This window comes from Somniosus microcephalus, chromosome 3 (genome assembly GCF_052327205.1).
Source record: "Somniosus microcephalus isolate GS21.2 chromosome 3, FLI_Smic_1.0, whole genome shotgun sequence".
Classification (NCBI taxonomy): Eukaryota; Metazoa; Chordata; class Chondrichthyes; order Squaliformes; family Somniosidae; genus Somniosus; species Somniosus microcephalus.
Genome location: NC_140989.1, coordinates 355,715,471 through 355,739,039, shown reverse-complemented (window position 1 = coordinate 355,739,039; position 23,569 = coordinate 355,715,471). Strand labels below are relative to the sequence as shown.

The 23,569-nt window shown below is 46.2% G+C and overlaps 1 protein-coding gene across 3 annotated transcripts in view; it reads left to right on the top strand.

Annotated features, from left to right (window-relative positions):
- pigk (phosphatidylinositol glycan anchor biosynthesis, class K) overlaps positions 1–23,569 on the top strand; it is a 125,502-nt gene that overhangs the window by 76,220 nt on the left and 25,713 nt on the right. The window contains exon 11 of one of the 3 annotated variants that reach the window (XM_085983451.1): positions 14,654–14,768. The exons of the other annotated variants lie outside the window; for them this stretch is intronic. Coding sequence (XP_085839577.1) covers positions 14,654–14,668 — 15 coding nt within the window. The 3' untranslated portion in view covers positions 14,669–14,768. Of the gene's footprint in view, positions 1–14,653; positions 14,769–23,569 lie in introns of those variants that run through there. 3 annotated transcript variants of the gene reach the window in all.

The following is a 23,569-nucleotide window of genomic DNA, read 5'->3' as shown; positions in this document are numbered from 1 at the left end:
GACCTAACCCCCACTGTAAAATGTCACTTGCTTAAAATTCACTCTTCATGGCTGGATCATCTGGTAAATGAAATGAACAGCAGACCAGGCGAGTTGTCAATATATTTTCATAAGCAAGAGTGAAGACAGTAATGGCTTGCACAGCCGCGCGAAATAGCACCGTGCAGTGTCATGCAGGGAATTGGAGATGGCACTGAACTGTGTATCAGGGCTGACCGGTGTCAAAGTTGCAACTCTGCTTCTGGAATCATAAAACGCAGCCAACAGATGCTGCACCTGGCAAGGGCTTCTGACGTGCTTGCAGGTTAAAGGGCCCGCAGCAGGGTACTCAATTAGTTTGACTGGAGGCCCGCTTACCAAACATGTTATTGACCCCAGGGTCAACTGCAGTTCGAGCGATTAATATTATTCTTAAACTATTAGAAGTATCAGTACATCGTTTAACACAGTCCCCCGCCAAGTTTAAAACTAGCAGTTGCTTATGTCGGCCAAAAAGCGATGGCCCATTTGTATTAACGACAAAAAATCAAAGCTGCTGGTTATAGCGTCTTAAGGGCTCCGTGTATTTTGAGCTAAAACAGCAATGCTTACTCACCAATGCCAAGGGTTCACAAGTCCGCTATTGGTACAGAATCGATCAGATTCATCCAGGTGAGAGCTAGTGCAGTGGTTAGTGTTGAAGTCGGGCAGTTACCGCACATGGTAATACAGGTTGAGCGTCCCAAATCCGGAGTTCCGGACTCCGGGACGATTGGTGGCAGGGGTCCGGAATCCGTAAAATGTTCCGGACACCCTGAGGGAGGCTTACCAAAAACCGGATATAGCGCAACCTGGGCCCAGGCATTTCCGGGCTCGGCACGTGTTTCTGATGTCCGAAGTCTGGAAATATCGCAACCTGGGCTCGGGCTTTTTCCGGACTTCGGACATCAGAAACACGTCCCGAAGTCCGGAAAAACCCGAAAACCGTCTTGGCCTTGGTCCCGAGGCTGCAGGATTCGGGACGCTCAACCTGTAGTTTAAAGTTAGCATTATTTTGTCAAAAGAAAAGAAAGATTTGCGTTTCTATCGCACCTTTCACGACAGACCGTCCCAAAACGCTTTACAGCCAATGAAGTACTTTTTTGAAGTGGAGTCACTGTTGTGATGTAGGAAACGTAGCAGCCAATTTGCGCACAGCAAGCTCCCACAAACAGCCAAGAGGTAATGATCAGTCTTGGTGACGTTGAGGGATGTTGGCCAGGACACCAGGAGGACTACCCTGCTCTTTGATTTTTGTGCCCGAGCCTCTGGAGTGGGCCTTGAATCAACAACCTCCTGACAAAGGCGAGAGTGCTTCCACTAAGCTATGCCTGTTCTGTGTCAATCGTTTACACACAACTAACTCGATGATAAAAGGCGCCACCAAACAGATTCAAATAATAAAAGTAATTTAATTCTGAGCAGAAAGTTTAGCACTTTCCCTGTCAGTTCAACATGTATAATAAATCAGCGACGACAGCATTATTGTTACATAACGTCACCCCGTTATACCAGCCATCGCGTATAATGGGCAAATCGCACAAACACACCCGCTATAAATGCTGGGGAATATATTGGCCCAGAAATTCGGGTCGGAGGCTTCCCGCGGGTGCAAGCCTCCGACCTGCACTTGCCTAGCGCGCCCGTTGTGCTGTGGGCCCGCGTGGGATTCCGATCCTGGGCCTCCTCCAACTGCCGGCGCGCAGTGCTTGCGTATCCCAGGGGCGCAGTTAGTTCGATGCGTCCCCTGGGATCACGTGGGCCATGGAGAACCAATGGCAGCAGGGAATGCCAATTCATAAATTTGACAGGAAGAGCTGTCAAAACTATAAATACTACAAACCCCAAAACATCTCAAACTTCAAATACATTTTTAAAAAGTCAAATTTTTAAAATAACTATAAATTACATAAAATAACTATTTTAAACAATAATTTAAATTTTTGAAAAAATTAATTATTTTCTAACGGGGCTAAAAATAAACTTGCCTTTCTTTAAAGTATTTAAAAATAATAAACCTGTGGAAAAAATGATTTAATTTTAATTAATTCACCACTTACCTTGTTAAAAGCAGGCCTTGCACCTGCTTTTTACATGTGTAACTCCTGGAGACTTACCCTCCCGGAGAAACCAGGAAAAAAAACGTAAGTTCGATGTGCACGCGCTGCCTCTCCGGCGCACGCGTTCGACCTCTGAACCCCTTCTTTCAAGGGAACGGAAGTTCCGGTTTCCCACGCATGCGCAGTGCATGCACGAAACTGGCACTTTCGTTGGGCCTACGCGTGAGTACTCAGCGCGTACTCACCCGTGGGGACCCGAATTTCTGGGCCACTGTATTAGAATTGTATTTCAGCCAAGTGGGGCAGTACTGCTCACATTTAGACATTAGTCACATTTTTGCACAGTATTAGTTGCGGCTCAGTGGGTAGCACACTCGCCTCCTGAGTCAGAAGGTGTTGTGGGTTCAAGTCCTACACCAAAGACTTGAGCGCAAAATCTAGGCTGACGCTCAGTGCTGAGGGAGTGCTGCACTGTCGGAGGTGCCGTCTTTCAGATGATACGTTAAACCGAGGCCCCCATCAGCCCCCTCAGGTGGACGTGAAAGATCCCACGGCACTTTTTCAAGGAAGCGCAGGGGAGTTCTCCAAGGTGTCCTGGCCAATATTTATCCCTCAACCAACACCTAAAACAGAATATCTGATCATTATCCCATTGCTGTGTGCGGGAGCTTGCTGTGCGCAAATTGGCTGACATCGAGTTCATGGCAGGACGTGTCTTGTGTTTTTAATTAACTCATGAGCTGCAGAAAACCGCGTCTTCGGAATCCTGATTGAAGCTGCAGCAGGATAATCTCTCCAGCAGAAAGCAGTGAGTGGGGAATAGTTGCAAGCTGTGTGAATAAAATCAATCCCAGTCTCTTGCAGCAGTGCGGTCTCCAGGCGTGATTGACAGGAGAATTGCCCAATCGTCTCCATTCTGGCCGGGACCTGTGGTGTCACGATAGGCAGCCAAAAAAAAACTTTCGCCTGCTTGCTCCCGAGTTCCTCCTCATGATGCCCGATCGTCAAGCGTCAAGGATGCCAGTCCGTGGGGAAAACACGGAGAATGGGAGATTGTAATGAATTTTTTTGAGTGCTCCTGTGATAATTGATCACATTTAATCTGCCAGACTGTATCTTGGGGGCATCGGGTGATCTCCCACAGAATTATTTGACTCCCAAGTTCCAAATTCAGCTAATCCTTTCCTGTCTTTTTGCTGTGAAGCATAATTTTGATATTAAGAGAAGCCAGTCTCTCCTTCAGTAATGGTTGGGTAACGGTTTGAAATGATGCCTTTGGAGAAATCTCTGTATAAATTGGAAGGGGTGAATGAATTTAATAAGATTTGGGGACTGTTTTGACAGTTGAATATAATTGGATTCCATGGCACCTCCAGGCTGAAGTTTTCTTCTATCTTAAGTTTAGTTTCATCGTATTAATGTAGATTCATCAATAATGGAAACTGCTGGAGCTGTATGACACTCTTTTATGCTGCCGTGCTTCCTACATTACAGCAGTGACTACACTTTGGGACGTCCTGAGGTTGTGAAAGGCACTATATAAATGCAAGTTCTTTCATTTAGTGTAGGAAGCTCTGCAGCCAATTTGCGCACAGCAAGGTCCCACAAACAACAATGAAAGACATGACTGGATAATCTGTTTTAGCGATGTTGGTTAAGGGATTAATAATGGCCAGAACACCAGGGGAAACTTCCCTGCTCTTCAAATAGTGCAGTGGGAACTTTTGCATCCCCCCCCCTGAGCGAGCAGACAGGGCCTCGGTTTAATGTCTCATTCAAAAGACGGCACCTCCGACAGTACAGCAGTCCTTCAGTACCCCACTGAAGTTATGTGCTCAAGTCTCTGGAGTGGGACTTGAACCCACGGCCTTCAGACTCGGGCGAGAGTGCTCCCACTGAGCCAAGGCCGACAGCTGCTTTGGAACCCCACCCCAACCTGGAGTCCCCGAATTATGATCTCAAAAGTTTGTCATGGAATTGGACAATACAGTGCAAATAAGAGATTTTATGACCTTTTTATTTACCAATTAAGCAGATTTCATTCGTTTGTTCTCATGGTGTGGGTGAAGCTGGCAAGGCAGCATTTATTGCCCGACAACGAAGAGGCTTGCTCGGTCACTTCTGAGGGCATTAAGAGTCAACCGCAGAAAGTAGGACTGAAGTCATGTGCAGGCCAGACTGGGTAGGGGTGGCAGGTTCTCTTCCCTGAAGGACATGAGTGAACCGGTTGGGTTTTTTGTTGCAAAAGATAAAAACATTCATGGTCATTTCTCTGGTACCAGCTCACAAATTACCAGATTTTATTGAACCCAGTTTTTACAGCTCGCCACGACAGGATTTGAACTCGCGACCTCCGGGTTGCTAGTCCAACACCTCTTTGAAAATCAAACAGCAACAACTTGCATTTATTTATCGCTTTTAACGTAGTAAAACATCCCGTGGCACTTCACAGGAGCATTATCAAACAAACTTTGACACCGAGCCACATAAGGAGATATTAGGACAGAGGCTAGTTTTAAGGAGCATCATAAAGGAGAAGTGAGAGGCGGAGCGGTTTAGGGAGGGACTTTCCAGAGCCTAGGGCCTAGACAGCAGAAGACTCGGCCACCAAGGACGGAGCAATGGAAATCAGAGATGCGCAACAGAAATATAAGAAATGCACAATAAAAATAGGCATTTATTAATTTCATGCAAGGCCTCGTCACATGAAGATTCTGGTGGATAATGTAGGTGTCATCGCATTAAGGGCACAATCATGGCTATAGTATCTGACATGAATCGGTCATTCATGAAAGAAAGACTTATGAAATAATACTGAGCGGCCTACGGGTGGCGCTGTCCAGGGAGAGTATAAATACTCGGGCCCAGCTTGCGCAGGACATTCTTAACAGGAACTAGTGAAGGACACAACTAGACCTCCATGTTGTAAAACAGTTGATTAAAGCTCTGTTTAACGCTGAGACCAAGTGCCTAGTAGTTTTCTTACATCAGTATCTGCAAAGGACAACAGGTTCAGATTCCTTAATTATTCCTTGACAGCGTGCAGGTTTCAATTGAAGTTGTCAGCAGGTTAAAAAGAATGGCGCTTACCATGTCAGAATTTAGTGTTAGTCTAAATAGCTAATTATATTGCAATTAACTGCCAATTCCCAACATTGCCGAGGGCAGTAGTAGCTTAACAAGAAAAAAAGATAATTACTATTAAATTGTCAACTGTGAAATAATACCTTTTTTTTTTTTTCCCTTAATGATAGATTAGGATCGCAACTTTGGTTTCATATCGCATTAGAATTATAGCAGCGGCAAATTACATTCACATTTGTCATTATCATTGCTTGAGGCTGGCTCTAAAAGTTATTACGCATAAAAGCCTGTGTAGTTAGATACCACTCATGGCAAAAAGATTTATAAGCATTCGGCTATATTTGAAATGTCGGATGAAAATGCACCCTACAGTCACCTGTGGGGACCAGTAGGCTCGCATGTTTTCTTTTTATCAGTTTGAGTAGCAAGCAGTTGGGGGAAACGTGTTCCGCTGTTCTTTACGCTCGCTTTTGTTCTGTGCCAGTTTAATAAGCGAATCGCGAGCATTTCAGGCTCAGAATGTCACATTGTTTTCCTGGAAGGTGTTGACTAACGGTGGGACTTTTGTCCCACAGGCGCCTCCTCGTTTGAATGGCCGTTCTTCATGCGCGAGCGTAGGCAGGTTATTCGACCATTGAGAGGCGGCAGAAATCCAACTCCTCGTGACACCCGCACAAGTACATACAAGCAGGGCTCGCTAGATAGAGTTTCCGGCTGTGGTTTCCCACCCCCCCACCTCCGCTAACTCAACACCAACTTATAGAATCATAGAATAGTACAGCACAGCATTCGGCCCATCGAGTCTGTGCCGGCTCTTTCGAAGAACAATCCATTTGGTCCCACTCCAATTTCAATTTTATTTGTCACATAACCAAATACAACAAGTGAAATCCAGTCAGTGAAATGCTTTTTTCTTAACGAGCCGAGCGCACCAAGCAGCAAAGGACACTTAGCTGCCTGGTACGCACGGAGCCCGCAAGGACGGCAGCCATCTTCATCGGCGCCATCACAATAGGGTCGGGTCCGCTCTCGCCTCGCTCCGCCTTTCCCGCACTCCTGCCCGACTCCCCCGCTCTTTCCCCGTATCCCTGTATTTATCCAATTCCCTTTTGAAGGCGACTATTGAATCTGTATCCACCACCCTATCAGGCAGTGCATTCCAAATCCTAACCACTCGTCGTGTAAAATAGTTTTTTGTCGTGTCGCTTCTGGTTCTTTTGCCATTCACCTTAAACCTGTGGCCTCTGATTATGGACCCTTCAGCCATTGGAAACAGTTTCTCTTTATTTATTTACTCTTCTCTAAATACTTACACCTCTATCAGATCTCCTCTTAGCCTTCCCTGCTCAAGCTTGCATTTATATGACACCTTTAACGTTAGAAATCGTCACAAGGTGCTTCACAAGAGTGTTGTCAAACAAAATTTGACACTGAAACACAGATATATTAGGACAGATTACAGAGGTAGGTTTTAAGGAGCGAAATAAAGGAGGAGAGAGAGGTTTTCGAAGGGAATCCCAGAGCTTAGGGCCGAGGCAGCTGAAGGCACGGCCACCAATGGTGGAGTGATTAAAATTGGGGATGCGCAAGAGGCCAGAATTGGAGGAGCGCAGATATCTTGGTGTGGGTGTGGGGGAGGCCATTGTAGGGCTGGCGGAGGTTATAGAGATAGGGAGGGGCGAGGCCATGGAGTTTGAACGCAAGGATGAGAATTTTAAAATCGAGGCGTTGCCGGACCAGGAGCCAGTGTAGGTCAGCGAGCACAGGGGTAATGGGTGAATGGGACTTGGTGAGTTAGGGACCAGGAGCCAGTGTAGGTCAGCGAGCACAGGGGTAATGGGTGAACGGGACTTGGTGAGTTAGGGACCAGGAGCCAGTGTAGGTCAGCGAGCACTGGGGTGGTGGGTGAACAGGACTTGGTGAGTTAGGGACCAGGAGCCAGTGTAGGTCAGCGAGCACAGGGGTGATGGGTGAACGGGACTTGGTGAGTTAGGGACCAGGAGCCAGTGTAGGTCAGCGAGCACAGGGGTGATGGGTGGATGGGACTTGGTGAGTTAGGGACCAGGAGCCAGTGTAGGTCAGCGAGCACAGGGGTGATGGGTGAACGGGACTTGGTGAGTTAGGGACCAGGAGCCAGTGTAGGTCAGCGAGCACAGGGGTGATGGGTGAATGGGACTTGGTGAGTTAGGGACCAGGAGCCAGTGTAGGTCAGCGAGCACAGGGGTGATGGGTGAACGGGACTTGGTGAGTTAGGGACCAGGAGCCAGTGTAGGTCAGCGAGCACAGGGGTAATGGGTGAATGGGACTTGGTGAGTTAGGGACCAGGAGCCAGTGTAGGTCAGCGAGCACAGGGGTAATGGGTGAACGGGACTTGGTGAGTTAGGGACCAGGAGCCAGTGTAGGTCAGCGAGCACTGGGGTGGTGGGTGAACAGGACTTGGTGAGTTAGGGACCAGGAGCCAGTGTAGGTCAGCGAGCACAGGGGTGATGGGTGAACGGGACTTGGTGAGTTAGGGACCAGGAGCCAGTGTAGGTCAGCGAGCACAGGGGTGATGGGTGGATGGGACTTGGTGAGTTAGGATAGGAGCAGCAGAGTTTTGTCTGAACTCAAGTTTACGGTGGGTGGTAGGCCGCCCAGGAGAGCATTGGAATAGTCGAGTCCGGATGTAACAAAGGCATGGATGGGGGTTTCAGTAGCAGAGGGGCTGAGCCAGGGGCGGAGGGGGGGGGCGGGAGTATGGAGGCGGAATGATGGAGAGAACCTTCTCTTGCTGAACCCATGGCTGCTGAATTCAAATTAACATTCCTCTGATCACTCCTGCAGACTGGAGATTAAACCGGTGACCTTCTGGTTTGTGTAGCTCAGTTACGCGCTGTCTTCGTAAAGAGAACACTGGTTCATTGAATACCAATTCAGTGCACTGGCCTGGAGGCTTCTGTTAAGTTATGGTGTCAGCCATGGCTCAGTCGTAGCACTCTCGCCTCTGAATCAGACGGTCGTGGGTTCAAATCCCAGTCCAGAGACTTGAGCACAAAATGTAGGCTGACACTCTAGTGAAGTACTGAGGGGTGCTGCACTGATAGAAGTGCAGTCTTTCAGATGAGACATTAAACCGAAACCCTGTCTGCTCCAACGGCACTTTTCGAGTAAGAGCAGGGGAGTTCCCCCTGGTGTCCTGGCCAATATTTATCCCTCAACGAACACCAAGAACAGATTACAGGAAACTTTGTGCTATCCGGAAGTTGAATGTCCGGCAACTTTGATCTAACGGCAGAAATCAGCAGCCGTTTTGGTTAGGTTTTTTTTCTGCTTTTCACAGGCAGGCTCTGGAAAGCGTCTTTGTCGCTTAGCAACAGCTTCAGAGACGCTTCCAAGCTACTGGGCCGAGTGTTTACTAACTGTTGCTGAGCAACAGTGTTTGTGGTCAGACACGGCAGGCTCTAGAAAGCGTCTCTGTATCTTAGCAACAGCTTCAGAGACGCTTCCAAGCCACGGGCCGAGTGTTTACAAGCTGTTGCTGAGCAACAGTGTTTGTGGTCAGATACTGCGATGAAAAGCTCCTATCTGATAACATTGACGCTGGTCTATCCGGAGCTTTTAAAAAAACGGCAGTAGCTCGGTCCCACGGGTGCCGGATAGCACAAAGTTTCCTGTATCTGGTCATTATCATGTTGCTATTTGTGGGAGCTTGCTGTGCGCAAATTGGTTGCCGTGTTTCCTACATTACAACAGTGACTACACTTCAGAAGTACTTCATTGGATGTACAGCGCTTCAGGACATCCTGAGGTCATGAAAGGCGCTATATAAATGCAAGTCTTTTTCTTTTAGAAACTGGAAAGTGCAACGCAATGATTTTCTGCTTTAGAAAAGTTGGTTTATCAGATTTTAGAATGATTGTCACCTGTCCTGGACCATTAAAATGTTCACTTTGTAGAATAATCAGATGTGATTGGGGGCAGGGGGGAGTGAAATTGCATGGTTCAAATGACGTGGGTATTTTGAAAGCTACAATTATAAGATGTTATTCAAAAGAGTGGCTTGGACATTAATAAACTTGCAGAATGGGCATATAACTGGCAAATGAAGTTCAACACAGATAAATATATTACATTTTGGTCGGAAGAATAGGGAGGTCACATCACTCGGAGTGTGCGAGTCTAGGTGGGGTGGAGGAACAAAGGGATCTGGGAGTACAAATACACAAATCACTAAAAGTTGCGACACAGGTTAGCAAGGCCATAAAAAAAAGCAAACCAAGCACTAGAGTTTATTTCTAGAGAGATAGAATTGAAAAGTAGTGAAGTTATGCTAAACCTGTATCGAACCTTGGTTAGACCACACTTGGAGTACTGTATACAGTTCCAGTCGCCATATTATAAAAAGGATATAGACGCACTGGGGAGGGTGCAGAGAAGATTTACAAGGATGATACCAGAAATGCGAGCGTATACATATCAGGAAAGGATGAACAGTCTGGGTCTCTTTTCTCTTGAAAAAAGAAGGCTGAGGGGTGACCTAATAGAGGTCTTTAAAATTATGAAAGGTTTTGATAGAGTGGATACAGAGAGAATGTTTCCACTTGTGGGGAAGAGCAAAACTAGAGGCCATCAATATAAGATAGTCACCAAGAAATCCAATAGGGAATTCAGAAGAAACTTCTTTACCCAGAGAGTGGTGAGAATGTGGAACTCGCTGCCACAGGGAGTGCTTGAAGCGAATAGTATAGATGCATTTAAGGGGAGGCTAGATAAGCATATGAGGGAGAAGGGAATAGAGGGTTATGCTGATAGATTTAGATGAGGAAAGACAGGAGGAGGCTCGAGTGGAGCATAAACAGCAGCCTGGACTGGTTGGGCCAAATGGCCTGTTTCTGTGCCGTATATCCTGTGTAAGAATAGCCGTGGATTACAGAAGTGCGGTCCCGTCGACTCCCGTTCCTTTACAACAATGGCAACCTGCACTCCGATTAGAAAATGCTCCAAGATGCTGAGCAGAGAGGGGAGGGGAAATAAAAGGAATGGGCACGGAAGCAAGAGAATTCAGAGTGGCGATAGCTTGGCTGAAAAGGTGAGAATTTTAAAGATGTGAGTAAAGTGGAGAGGAGGAGAGACTTGGGGAAGGAGTTCCAGCGCGTAGGACTCGGGTGGCCAAAAGCTGAGCAGCCAGTGGTGGCACTATAGGAGGTATGGATGCCTCGATGGTGTTGTGCTAACTCTCCCATTGCAGCACCCAGCTATATTTGGAATATCCCCAATTATTTTGCCTCAATTACTCCCATCTGGTAGATTATTCCAAACATTTCTCTGTCTTTGAGTAAAGAAGGCCCTCCTAATGTCTATTGATGCCCTATTTTGTTGTATGTTACCTTGGCTTAATTTGAAGTAATATTCTCAGTTTACCTCCTCTATACCACTTATTATTTGATATGTGTTATTTATGGGACAAAATAGCTAGCAGCCTTTGTCTGCTGGGAGCTGCATACGATTTATTATTTAGAAAATTGCCTAATTGTTTTTGAGCATCCGTACTTGCAGGAACAAGTGTACGTGCATACTCTTTCCTAGATAGAGAGAGAACAATCTTGCATTTATATAGCGCCTTTCACGTTTGAGTCCTCTGACTAAACTCGCAAGGTTTTGTCGTTGGTACTGTTTCTTTAAGTATATGTTTAATTATTGCATACTTGATAAAGCTGTGACGCTCAATGTTGTGAACCCTATTGAATTGAGGGGTAACTTACCAGTAAGAACACACACATTTATCCCGCCACTAACACTTTGGATGCCCCAAAGTGCTTCACATCCATTGAATTACATTTTGAAGTGTAGTTACTGTTGTTTGGTAGGCAAACATGGTGACCAAATTGTGCACAGCAAAGTCCTACAAGCACCATTGAGATAAATTGCCTCATAACCTGTTTCCCGTAATGTTGGTTGAGGAATAAATTGTTTGCCAGGGTACCGAGACAATTCGCTCTCTTCCTGGAATAGTGCCGTGGGATCATTTAATACAGAGTACATGTATAATTCAGATCTGAGATATCTCTGGTCAAATATATGCTGTGCCTGAACTAAAAAGCCACAAGAGAGGATAGTCTTCCCACTCTTTGCCACAAAGGTTTTGGAGAGGCAAGGAGACTAAAGGAATTGTGAAACGAGGAGATGCTTTTATATTGGAGAATTTGGGCCATTGATCAGTTTAGAAGCATAAAGCTCAGGATCAGTGGGCTGAGCGCAGTGTGTTAATTAATGTTTACAGCTGTGGTAGGATTGCATTAAAAAAAAAGCACTTTGAGAAGGAGTTAGATCTTAACATGTCTTCCCTCAAGCAGTCAGTATATGTAATTAGTTGCACTGTGATGGTTTATCAAAGCAGAAGGAAACAAGCAGTCATGACCTACATCCTGTTCCTGGTCTGGCAACACCACAAATTTCAAAATCTCATCCTTATGTTCATATCCCTCCATGGCCTCGCCCCTCCCTATCTCTGTAATCTCCTCCAGCCCTACAACCCTCCGAGATCTCTGCGCTCCTCCAATTCTGGTCTCTTGCGCATCCCCGAGTTTAATCGCTCCACTATTGGTGGCTGTGCCTTCAGCTGCCGAGGTCCTAAGCTCTGGAATTCCCTCTTTAAACCTCTCCGCCTCTCTATCTCTTTCTCCTTTTTTACATTGCTCCTTAAAACTTCTTTGACCAAGCTTTTGGTCACCTGTCCTAATATTATCCCATAGTGGCTCGGTGTCCAATTTTGTTTGATAATGGTCCTGTGAAGTGCCTGGGGTTATTTTGCTATGTTAAAGGTGCTATATAAATGCAAGTTTTTGTTGTTGATGGGAAGGCTCATTGACTTTCTAAGCAAATCACCACTGTGTAGGTTGTCTACATTGCGCCCGCTCTATAGTAAATCATGAGGATGGCAATCTCTCTTTCTTGATGGGTCATAGTGATGGGCTTAGCCTAGGAGGCCTATAGGAGCAGGAGTAGACCATTCAGCCCCTCGAGCCTGCTCCACCATTCAGTTAGATCATGGATGATCTGTACCTCCACTCCATTGACCTGCCTTTGCTCCACATCCCTTGATACCCTTGCGCAACAAAACGCTATCGATCTCATACAGCTGGACAATCCCAGAAAGAATAGAAAATGCTGGAAATACTCAGCAGGTCAGGTAGCATCTGTGGAGAGAGAAGCAAAGTTAATGTTTCAGGTTGATGACCTTTCATCAAGTACTGGAAAAAGTTAGAGTTATAACAGGTTTTAAACAAATACAGAGGCAGCAAAAGTTTGGGGGGGGGGGCGAGGGGGAGGCAAGAACAGCAGGGAAGATCTGTGATGGGGTGGAAGGCGGGAGAGATTAAATGGCAGAAGTGATGATGGTGCAAGGCAAAAGGGACCAGTAATGGGATATCATCCTTGCACCATCATCCCTTTTTTGTCATTTAATCTCTCCTGCCTTCCATCCTATCACCAGACCTCCTCTCTGTTTCCTCCCCTCCCCCTTTCCCTGCCTCTGTAGTTGCTTATTTCAGATTTTCAGCATCCACAGTATTTTGCTTTTGGCCCAGAAAGACGAGCTTGGTCTCCACCAAGTAGAGCTACCAGTGTGTTGATGGAGTTCTGTACAAAATTTTAAATTGTTTTTCATTCTATTACTTAGGGGGATACAGACAGTGCCAGGTCGCCAAATCTCCTCTCACTCAATTGCTCTCTTGACCAGAGCCATAAATTTGAGCAGATACAGGAAACTCTTTATTATCCGGCACCAAAGGGACCGGCGTGGTGCCGGTTTATCAAAAAGTCCGGATTACAGAGAGATAGTTAAAAGGTACGAGAGCTCCGTACACAGCAACAAATTCAGGCTTCCCTGTTGCTTAGCAACATGTGCAGGAACTCCGGCCACAGACCAAGCGTCCCTGTTGCTTAGCAACAAATGCACGAACCCCAGTTACACAGCCACAGATCCAGGAACTGCCACTAATATGAAGTAAAACTTAACCGGCAAAATTCAGGAGTAGTTCAGGTAAGAGTTTTCCGGTTATTTAGGTGCCGGTTAAAAGAGTTTCCTGTATTTGTTTGTAGCCGTTGAAAGAAAACTTGACTGGATCCAAACTCAATTTATTATTCGAAAGACTTTGAGAAGCGTGTGGATATTGAGAATTGGGGTGGGGAAGTGGGGAAGGAGAAGGTGATCAACAGCTGGGCAGTTGCAAAAGTCATCGTGGCATATCTCGTTGGGGTGGGTCATTTGTTTGGAATACGCAGAAGGGTCATTTCTCTGCTTCTGAGAGGATATTTGGTTTGTCAGAAATGAAAATGTGCTTCATGGTGGCAAGAAAGATTGCTTATTAAGGGACTATTGTTTCTTGGGTTGTACATTTTTAAAGCTTAAGAGCTACTGACTGACTTATTTAAAAGTCTGAAATTAGAGAGAATTTGTTTAAAAGCCAAAGCCACAGTTTTATATTAAACTTGTCACAATTGACAGATGCCGCAGTGGTAGCGTCCTTGAGTCAGAAGGTTGGCTCCAGAACACACAATCTGGGATGATTAAAGCATAATCAGATATTACATGTGGTTAAGCGAAGTATAATAGACATACAACCCGTGACAGTAGAGAGCGATCTACGACTCCCAAAGCGGAATGCCACAACCGGGTAGATGCCCGATGAGGCAGCGTGGAGGTCTTGGGTCGGCGGGCTTCTGCAGCCGGTAACAGCAGTCACTTCTGTTGATTCGCCCCTCGAGCTGTTGGAGGTGTTGGGCATAAGCCAGCATTGATTTCCACCTCGAAGAAGCCTTCGCCCCTAGCTGTCTGATTCCCCCTCTCAATCGTCTATATTTAAAGTTATTTCGGTGGGCTAGTGATCACCTGGTGTCAATCATTTGTTTTCCCATCTGTAATCCAATTGTGAAGCAGGAAGGCACCCCTCGATATCCCTTTCTGCATGGCTGATGAGGCCTCTCTCTCATCTTTCTGAGGAATGTTTTGTTATGTTTCTTTAAGAACATTTTATGACTTCTCGGCTCTATTTTGTCTAACTTTTATTCCACCACCCTGTTGTCTTGCATTTTACAATCCTCATCACTTCCATTTGTCTTTTGGTGCTTGTTATTCGACCTCGCTGGCATTCCAGCCATATGTTCCCGGCTGCATTTCATTTTTTTCTCAGTCTCTGTTCTAAAATTCAAAGATGGGTGTAATGAAATCTGTTTGTCTTGCCTGTATTCGTTCTTGCCTGTATTCGTTTTGCACTCATGTATATTACCCTCCCCCACACGGTGTATAGTTTCACTTCCTCTTCCCTGACTAACCTGGAAGGTTCCAGGTCTTGGCTCTTGGCTCTGCCCCTGACTTCTCTTACTTAAAGATCCCAGGATCTGTATGACTCATTCCTGTGAGCCAGTCAGTGTGTTGAGATGTTAGCTCTGATCTTAGTGATTAAAAGCCAACTTGTTAAAGTCTATAACTTCTAGTTTTGTGGTTATTGAAGGCACATCAATTTTAATCACTAAAGAATACGAGGATGGATCGACTCCTAAAACCAGAGCGTCTGGACTTGGATCCACATTCTGCTGAAGCATCAAATCAATTTGGACACTGGCTCAAATGCTTCAAACTCTTCGCGAGGGCCTCATCCGCTAGCGAGGTAGATAAACTGAGTCTACTGACTACTCGCGTTAATCATCGGATTTATTCGTTCATCCGGGACGCCACCTCTTACACGGAGGCCATCACTATCCTGAAGGCCCAATACCAGAGGCCAGTAAACGAAGTGTACGCCAGACATCTGCTGGCTACACGCAGGCAGCGACCTGAGGAATCAATGGACGATTTCTTACAGGGCCTAAAGGACTTGGTCCGGGACTGTAACTGCAAGGCCGTGACGGCCAACGTGTACTCTGACGAATTGGTCCGCGATTCCTTCATCACGGGCCTCAAATCGAATTATATCCGGCAGAGACTGCTGGAGAAGGAGGTTCTGGACTTAAAAAAGGCAGTGGCCACTGCGCGATCGCTGGACGTGGCCCAGAAAAACTCTGACTCTTATTCTTCCGGCCATGCGGCCCTCACCGCCTCGTGCGCGCCGAGCGGGCCGCCATCTTGGAATCAGCCATCTTCCCCTTCCAGGTTAGTCAGGTGGAGGATCGAACTATCCACGTTCGACTATGATATTATGTACAGGCTGGGAGCCCTTAATGAACCCCCAGACGCCCTATCGCGGGGAATGTGTGCCAGCATTCATATGGACAAATTACAGGGTCTCCACAACGACCTCTGTCACCCATTTTATAAAGTCCCGCAATCTGCCCCACTCCATCGAGGAGGTCAGGGCAATGACCAGAGCCTGCCGCACCTGTGCGGAATGTAAGCCTCGTTTCTACAGGCCTGACCGTGCACACCTTATCAAAGCCACACGGCCATTCGAGCGCCTAAGTCTGGACTTCAAGGGACCCCTTCCCTCTGCCGACCGTAACGTATACTTCCTCAATATCATCGATGAATATTCCCGCTTCCCCTTCGCCATTCCCTGCCCAGACATGACCAGTGCCACGGTCATCAAGTGTCTCTGTAATCTATTCTGCATGTTTGGCATGCCGAACTACATACACAGCGATAGGGGGACGTCATTTATGAGTGACGAACTGCGCCAGTTCTTGCTCTCAAAGGGGATAGCCACTAGCAGAACCACTAGCTACAACCCCCAGGGTAATGGGCAAGTGGAAAGGGAGAATGCTACTGTTTGGAAGGCTGTCACGTTAGCCTTAAAGTCAAAAGGCCTTCCGACCTCCCGCTGGCAGGAAGTCCTCCCAGACATGCTCCACTCCATAAGGTCTCTGTTATGTACAGCCACTAACGCTACCCCTCACGAAAAGATGTTCGTTTTCCCCTGGAAATCCACCTCGGGCATATCTCTACCCGCGTGGCTGACGTCTCCGGGGACAGTACTATTGTGGAAGCACGTGAGAGGCCATAAAACGGACCCCCTTGTGGAAAAGGTACAGCTCCTCCATGCAAACCCTCAGTACGCCTATATCGAATACTCTGACGGGCGAGAGGACACTGTTTCCATAAAAGACCTCGCTCCCTCGGGGAGCGGAGAGAACGATGAGAGACAACCCGAGGAAGACCTACACCAAAAAGAGACAGGACGCCCAGAGGTATCAATACCCAACTTTAACCTGGAGGATACTGCAGATAACCTGGAAGACACTGCGGAGGCCCGGACAGCGGAGGAACCAGAATCCACTCCCCTAGAGGCACCCCAACCGGCTTTGCGCCGATCACTGAGAACCGCAAAACCTCCTGACAGACTCACTTATACCAACTTTTAAGAAACATCACCCCGATGGACTAAATCTAAAGAAGGGGTGAATGTAATGAAATCTGCTTGTCTTGCCTGTATTCGTTTTGCACTCATGTATATTACCCTCCCCCACACGGTGTATAGTTTCACTTCCTCTTTCCTGACTGACCTGGAAGGTTCCAGGTCTTAGGTCTTGGCTCTTGGCTCCGCCTCTGACTTCTCTTACTTAAAGATCCCAGGATCTGTATGACTCATTCCTGTGAGCCAGTCAGTGTGTTGAGATGTTAGCTCTGATCTTAGTGATTAAAAGCCAACTTGTTAAAGTCTATAACTTCTAGTTTTGTGGTTATTGAAGGCACATCAAAGGGGTTTTAATTCTAACAGCTATTTCTTACACACTTCAATGCAGTACTGATCAGAGTGCCATCTTTTGAAGTTGGCAGGATAGGTTAACAAAGCAGTTAATAAAGCATATGGGATCCTTGGCTTTATAAATCGAGGCACAGAGTACAAAAGCCAGGAAGTTATGTTAAACACTAGTTTAGCCCCCGCTGGGGTAGCGTGACCAATTCTGGGCACCACTCTTTAGGAAGGATGTGAAGGCTTTGGCGAGGATACAGAAGAGATTTACTCGAATGGTTCCAGGGATGAGGGAATACAGTTACGTGGATAGACTGGAGAAGCTGGGGTTGTTCTCCTTGGAGCAGAGAAGACGAAGAGGTGATTGGATAAATACTTGAAGGAGAAAAAATTGCAGGGATATGGGGGAAGAGCGGGGGAGTGGGACTAACGGGATTACTCTTCGAAAGAGCCGGCCCAGACTCGATGGACTGAATGGCCTCCTTCTGTGCTGTTCTATGATTCTACAATTCTATGAGATGTTAAACTGAGGCCCCATTTGCCCTCTCTGGTGGACGTAAAAGATCCCATGGCAATATTCCAAGAAAAGTAGGGCGTTCTCCTGGTGTTTTGGCCAACATTTATCTCTCAACCAACTTCATGAAAACAGATTATCTGGTTATTTATCTCTTTGCTGTTTGTGGGACTTTGCTGTGCGTAAATTGGTTTTTGCATTTCCCTACATTACAACAGTGACTACACTTCAAAAGTACTTAATTTACTGTGAAGAGCTTTGGGACGCCTTGAGGTCGTGAAAAGCGCTCTATAAATGCAACTGTTCTTTATTTCCGTCCACTTCTAATGGGACTGAAATCTCTGGTGTCTGTCTGTTGTCAGAGTGCTATGTGAAATGAGTTGGGCAGTCTCAATCCAGTTCTTGGTAGACACGGGTGTACAGCAAAACAAAACTGTCCCTAATGCCGCACTAAATTGCCAATCTTGCACCAAGAGGCCACAGAATGGGAAATGAAAAAAATATCCCACTGAAGTTGAGGCTGCACCTGAGGCACATTGTTGGGGATGAGTAAAAGAAACTTGATTTAGCATCTAACCGTGCCGTCCCTGCCATGGGTGTGTTTGATGTCAACAATGGGTGCCTGAAATGGAAAGTGTTCCATTCCCCAGAAGTAACATCTCTCGCTTCAGTGAGCACAAAAATACATTTCTGTTGAGACTTGGCAACGCTGGTGGATTACCATATGTTAAATTTAATTTGAGGAGTTTGCAGATATAGCAGAAGATGAAAGACCCTGCTGGCAGACATCTTGAATCTCATCTAGTTGTAACCAATTTAATGCTTGGTAGTTGCATAGGCAAATTAGTGAGGCTTGATTTAATAGTTTGAAGCTATTGCAGTCAAAAGTAAATCAGTGTTGCCATGTCGGTAGATGGCTCTCCAATTATGTGAGATACATTAAAAAAAAATGTATTTCCAGGGCTGTTAGATGAATTCTTGTGTCCGCTGTGGCTCAGTGGGTAGCGCTCTTGCCTCTTGAGTCAGAAGACTGTGGGTTCAAGCCGAACCCCAGAGACTTGAGAACAAAACCTAGGCTGAAATTCCAATGCAGTGCTGAGGGAGTGCTGCACTGTCGGAGGTGCTGTCTTTCGGATGAGACGTTAAACCGAGGCTCCGTCTGCCCTCTCGGGTGGATGTAAAAGGTCCCATAGCACTATTTCGAAGAAGAGCAGGAGAGTTCTGTCCAGTGTCCTGGCCGATAATTATCTCTCAACCAACATTACTGTAAATACAGATTATCTGGTCATTATTTCATTGCTATTTGTGGGAGTTTGCTGTGCACAAATTGGCTGTCGAGTTTCCTACATTACAGCAGTGAGTACACTTCATTGGCTTTGGGACGTCCTGAGGTCGTGAAAGGCGCTATAGAAATGCAAGATCTTTCTTGCTGGTAAGAAAAACACAAAAGTACTGTGGTATTGCAGTGCCAAAGGTGCGGGAGAAACCTTCATCCCAGCATTTGGCACCTCCAAGCTTAGTTTCTCCAATGTACTCCTCACCTGTTTCCTGAGCTCCACCGTACCCAAGCTGTCAGGAATCATCCAATCTAGTATTGAAAAGTCTATTCGCTTTAGAAACATAGGAAAATAAGAGCAGGAGTTGGCCATTCGGCCCTTCGAGCCTGCTCCGCCATTCAACACGATCATGGCTGATCCTCTATCTCAATACCATATTCCTGCTCTCTCTCCCCATGATGCCTTTTGTGTCTAGAAATCTATCTATCTCCTTCTTAAATATATTCAGTGACTTGGCCTCCACAGCCTTATGTGGTAGAGAATTCCACAGGTTCACCACCCTCTGAGTGAAGAAATTTCTCCTCATCTCAGTCCTAAATGTCCTACCCCGTATCCTGAGACTGTGACCCCTCGTTCTAGACCCCCAGCCAGGGGAAACATCTTCCCTGCATCCAGTCTGTCTAGCCCTGTCAGAATTTTATACGGTTCAATGAGATCCCCTCTCATTCTTCTAAACTCTAGTAAATACAAGCCTAGTCGACCCAATCTCTCCTCATACGACAGTCCTGCCATCCCAGGAATCAATCTCGTGAACCTTCGCTGCACTCCCTCTATGGCAAGTATATCCTTTCTTGGGTAAGGAGACCAAAACTGCACACAGTACTCCAGGTGTGGTCTCACCAAGGCCCTGTATAACTGTAGTAAGACATCCGTGCTCCTGTACTCAAATTTCCAATTGGTGTGGGAAGGCCGCGAGCATGGACATGTCGGGCAACCAATGGTGGGAGTGTGGGTGGAGTGGCTGGCGGCAGGAGGTCATGCGATGACCCCTCCAGGAATATGTCCATTCCAAGTTGGCAGCCTCGGTTGGGGTGGGGTGGTGAACGACAACTACTGCATTGCAAGGAACCGGACAGGCTACAGCCAAACCTCTGGAATGCTGCGGTCAATCACCATTTTGAATAGACATATATAGATGGAAATAAGTGTGGTAAACTAAAAGTGGAAGTACTGAGGAAGATTAACAGTTTTCAGAAGATTCAGAGCACCCCACAGGCAAGCATGAATCATGTGTCTGAAGACGATTTCTCTGATTTATAAACCCATGGACCTGACTGGGGCCGGTCAAAAGCAGAGCCATAAAACCAATCTCGGTAGAGCGCAGGGAGCTGGCGGGCAGATTGTTGGGATCCTCTATAATGTAAGCCATTTGACGTTTGAAAGGATATATGTGTAACAAGGTGGGATTTGATGGCCTGCTGCCACACTTCTGTAAACTTTCTGGCAGGCTCTTTCTTGAAACATTGACTGGTGATTGTTGCAGAAGTGCCTCGGGAAGGGTAGGGATGGATGATTTAGGTTTTTTTATCCCCTCGCTTGCTTATTGATCTCTTCTCCGTGCAAGGTCACTCATCCAATTTGTAGCATTCACAAGGACGTCTGAATGTTTTTGAGGCTTGGAGCCTCTGACATTTTTTTTTCTGGAACAAGCGATACCGAGTCAGATAACTGGGTTAAAAGAGAAAAAAATTGGGGTTGGGGGGGGGGACAATTAATGAGGAACATTGCAGCTAGATTCTGCTGAATTTGGATTTAGTAATTTCTGGCATTTGGGCTGCTTTAGCAGAGAGAGAGAATGAAAATCAATCAATCAGTTAGCTGGCTTCTACCTAGTATTCCTTCTTCCAGGAACATATCTCCAAAAGAAAGAACGAACTTGCATTTCTATAACGCCTTTCACGACCTCGGGGCGTCCCAAAGAGCTTTACAGCCAATAAGTACCTGCTGAAGCGTAGTCACTGTTGTAATGTAGGAAACGCGGCAGCCAATTTGCGCACAGCAAGGTCCCACAATTAAACAGAAGAGCCATACTCGAGGATGGTACTGTAGGCACGCATCTGTAATGGGACGAGTATTATGCCAAAATATTCTCCATTATTAAAACAAATATTAATCTGCCTGAATTGTTGGCCATGGTTTTGGGTTTATTGAGCCACAGAAAGCCCACTTCCTGCTCCAGAGGTCCAAGCCCCACACTCATCAATATTGGTTTGGGTTAAAGGAGCAGAGCTCGGTCAGCATAGCAAGTTCAGGCCGTTTAGCCCACCACGCCCATCCTGTTTTGATTGATCTCAGCCCTATCTTTCCACCTGCTCACCAGATCTTTTAATCGCCTCTTAAGTTCCTAACTTCCCAACCCTTTGCGCGAAGGAGATTTTCGTGGATTCTCTTTTAGCCGGTTTAGTTCGAATCCTAAAATCATGCCCCCCCTTGTTCTGAAACTATCAAAATATTACATTTGTGATTTGTGATATGATTGTATGTATCGCTCAGCTCGCACTACCGCTGGCCTTTGAGACCTACAGGGGCCGTGCTCATCTCTAATCTGCTTCAGGATAAGGGCCCCTGCGGTTTCCTTATGGTCTTGAAAATCAATGAGGATCTAAATGAGAGAGGGTAAAAGAGATGTGCCACTGATGCACAGCTTGATTTGCATCTGACCATGCTGGATTCTGCTAAAGCAATTTTAGTTAGTAGACAGGGCACACAGTTTGGGTGAGCTCGCCTAGTTTAAAAACTATTAACAGCCGGAAAAAAGCGACGCTCCACTTGGAGCCATCGGGGATTCTATTCAATTTTGTGCTGAAGGACTTTGATGGGGAGTTGAATGCATAATCTGGAGGGATGATTAACTGCACTTTGCGCCGTCACTGCAGCCAAGGGATATTTAAAGTAGCGCTGGGACGGAGAAGACGGCTCCACCACTGCTGCCTGCCACTGCGAGGGCAGACCAGACCGTTTGCGGTCTTCGGCGTGACGGCTGTGAAGAATTGGTCGGCAGCAAACGCCATATACGCAGGCGGAGATGATCCGCACATTTATTTTCTGGAAGGCCAGGGTAGTGTTTGCCCGTTCATCCCGGTTCCACCAAGGATCCCTTGTAACTGCAAAATTACTTAGAATTACTGCACAGGAACAGGCCTTTCGAGCCATTTGGTCTATGCCGGTGTTTATGCTCCACACGAGCCTCTTCCCACCCCTCTTCATCGCACCCTATCAGCATATCCTTCTATTCCTTTTTCCCCTCGTGTGTTTATCTAACTTCCCCTTAAATGCAGTTATACTATTCGCCTCAACCACTCCCTGTGGCAGCGAGTTCCATATTCTCACCACTCTCTGGGTAAAGAAGTTCCTTTTGAATTCCTTACTGGATTTATTAGTGACTATGTTACATCGATGGCCCCTAGTTTTGGAGTCTTCCACAAGTGGAATCATCTTCTCTACATCTACCCTATCAAACCCCCTTCATAACCTTAAAGACCTCGATCAGGTCACCTCTCGGTCTTCTCTTTTCCAGAGAAAGGAGCCCCAGCCTGTTCAATCTGTCCTGATAGTTGTACCCTGTCAGTTCTCGAATCCATGTCAATCTTTTTTTGCGTTTCTCCAATGGTTTTATATCCTTTTTGTAATATGGAGACCAGAACTGTGCACAGTACTCAAGTGTGACCTCACCATGTCTAACATAACCTCTCTGCTTTTGAATTCTATTCCTATTAAAGGAAAACTAAAGCAAAGCAAAAAAAAAGGAAGAAAATCTTAAAGTTTGGAGCGAGCTCCCACACTCTGAGCTGTCGACTATAATCCCATTCTCCCTGCACTTAGTTATCTCGTCTTAAATTGTCTAATTCTCTCTTAAAAGAAAGACTTGCATTTATATAACGACTTTCATCACCTCAGTACATCCCAAAGAGCTTCACAGCCAATAAAGTACTTTTGAACCGTAGTCACTGTTGTAATGTAGGAAAAGCAGCAGCCAATTTGTGCACAGCAAGGTCCCACAAACAGCAATGTGTTAATGACCAGACACGCTGTTTTAGTGGAATTCCAGAGCTTACATAAGAACATAAGCAGGAGTAGACCAGTCGGCCCCTCGAGCCTGCTCCACCATTCAATAAGATCATGCTGATCCAATCTTGTCCTCAACACCACTTTCCCGCTCTCTCCCCATACCCCTGGACTCCCCGTAGTTCAAATGTCTGTCAATCTCCACCTTGAATATATTCACTGACTCCGCCTCCACAACTCTCTGGGGTAGAGAATTCCACAGATTCACGACCCTCTGAGAGAAGAAATTCCTCGTCATCTCTCTTAAATGGGCGACCCCTTATTCTGAAACTATGCCCCCTAGTTCTAGATTCCCCCAGGAGGGGAAACATCATTTCAGCATCTACCCTGTCAATCCCCCTCAGAATCTTATATGTTTCAATAAGATCACCTCTCATTTTTCTAAACTCCAATGAGTATAGGCCCAACCTGCTCAACCTTTCGTCATACGTCAACCCCTTCATCCCAGGAATCAACCTAGTGAACCTTCTCTGCACTGCCTCCAATGCAAGTATATCCTTCCTTAAATATGGAGACCACAACTGTACGCAGTACTCCAGGTGCGGTTTCACCAGCGTCCTGTAAAGTTGCATCAAAACTTCCCTACTTTTATACTCCATACCCCTTGCAATAAAGGCCAGCATTCCATTAGCCTTCCTAATTACTTGCTGTACCTGCATGCTAACTTTTTGTGTTTCATGTACTAGGACCCCCAGATCCCTTTGTACCGCAGCATTTTGTAATCTCTCTCCATTTAAATAATAATTTGCTTTTTCATTCTTCCTTCCAAAGTGGATCTCCATCTGCCAAATTTTTGCCCACTCACTTAACCTATCTATATCCCTT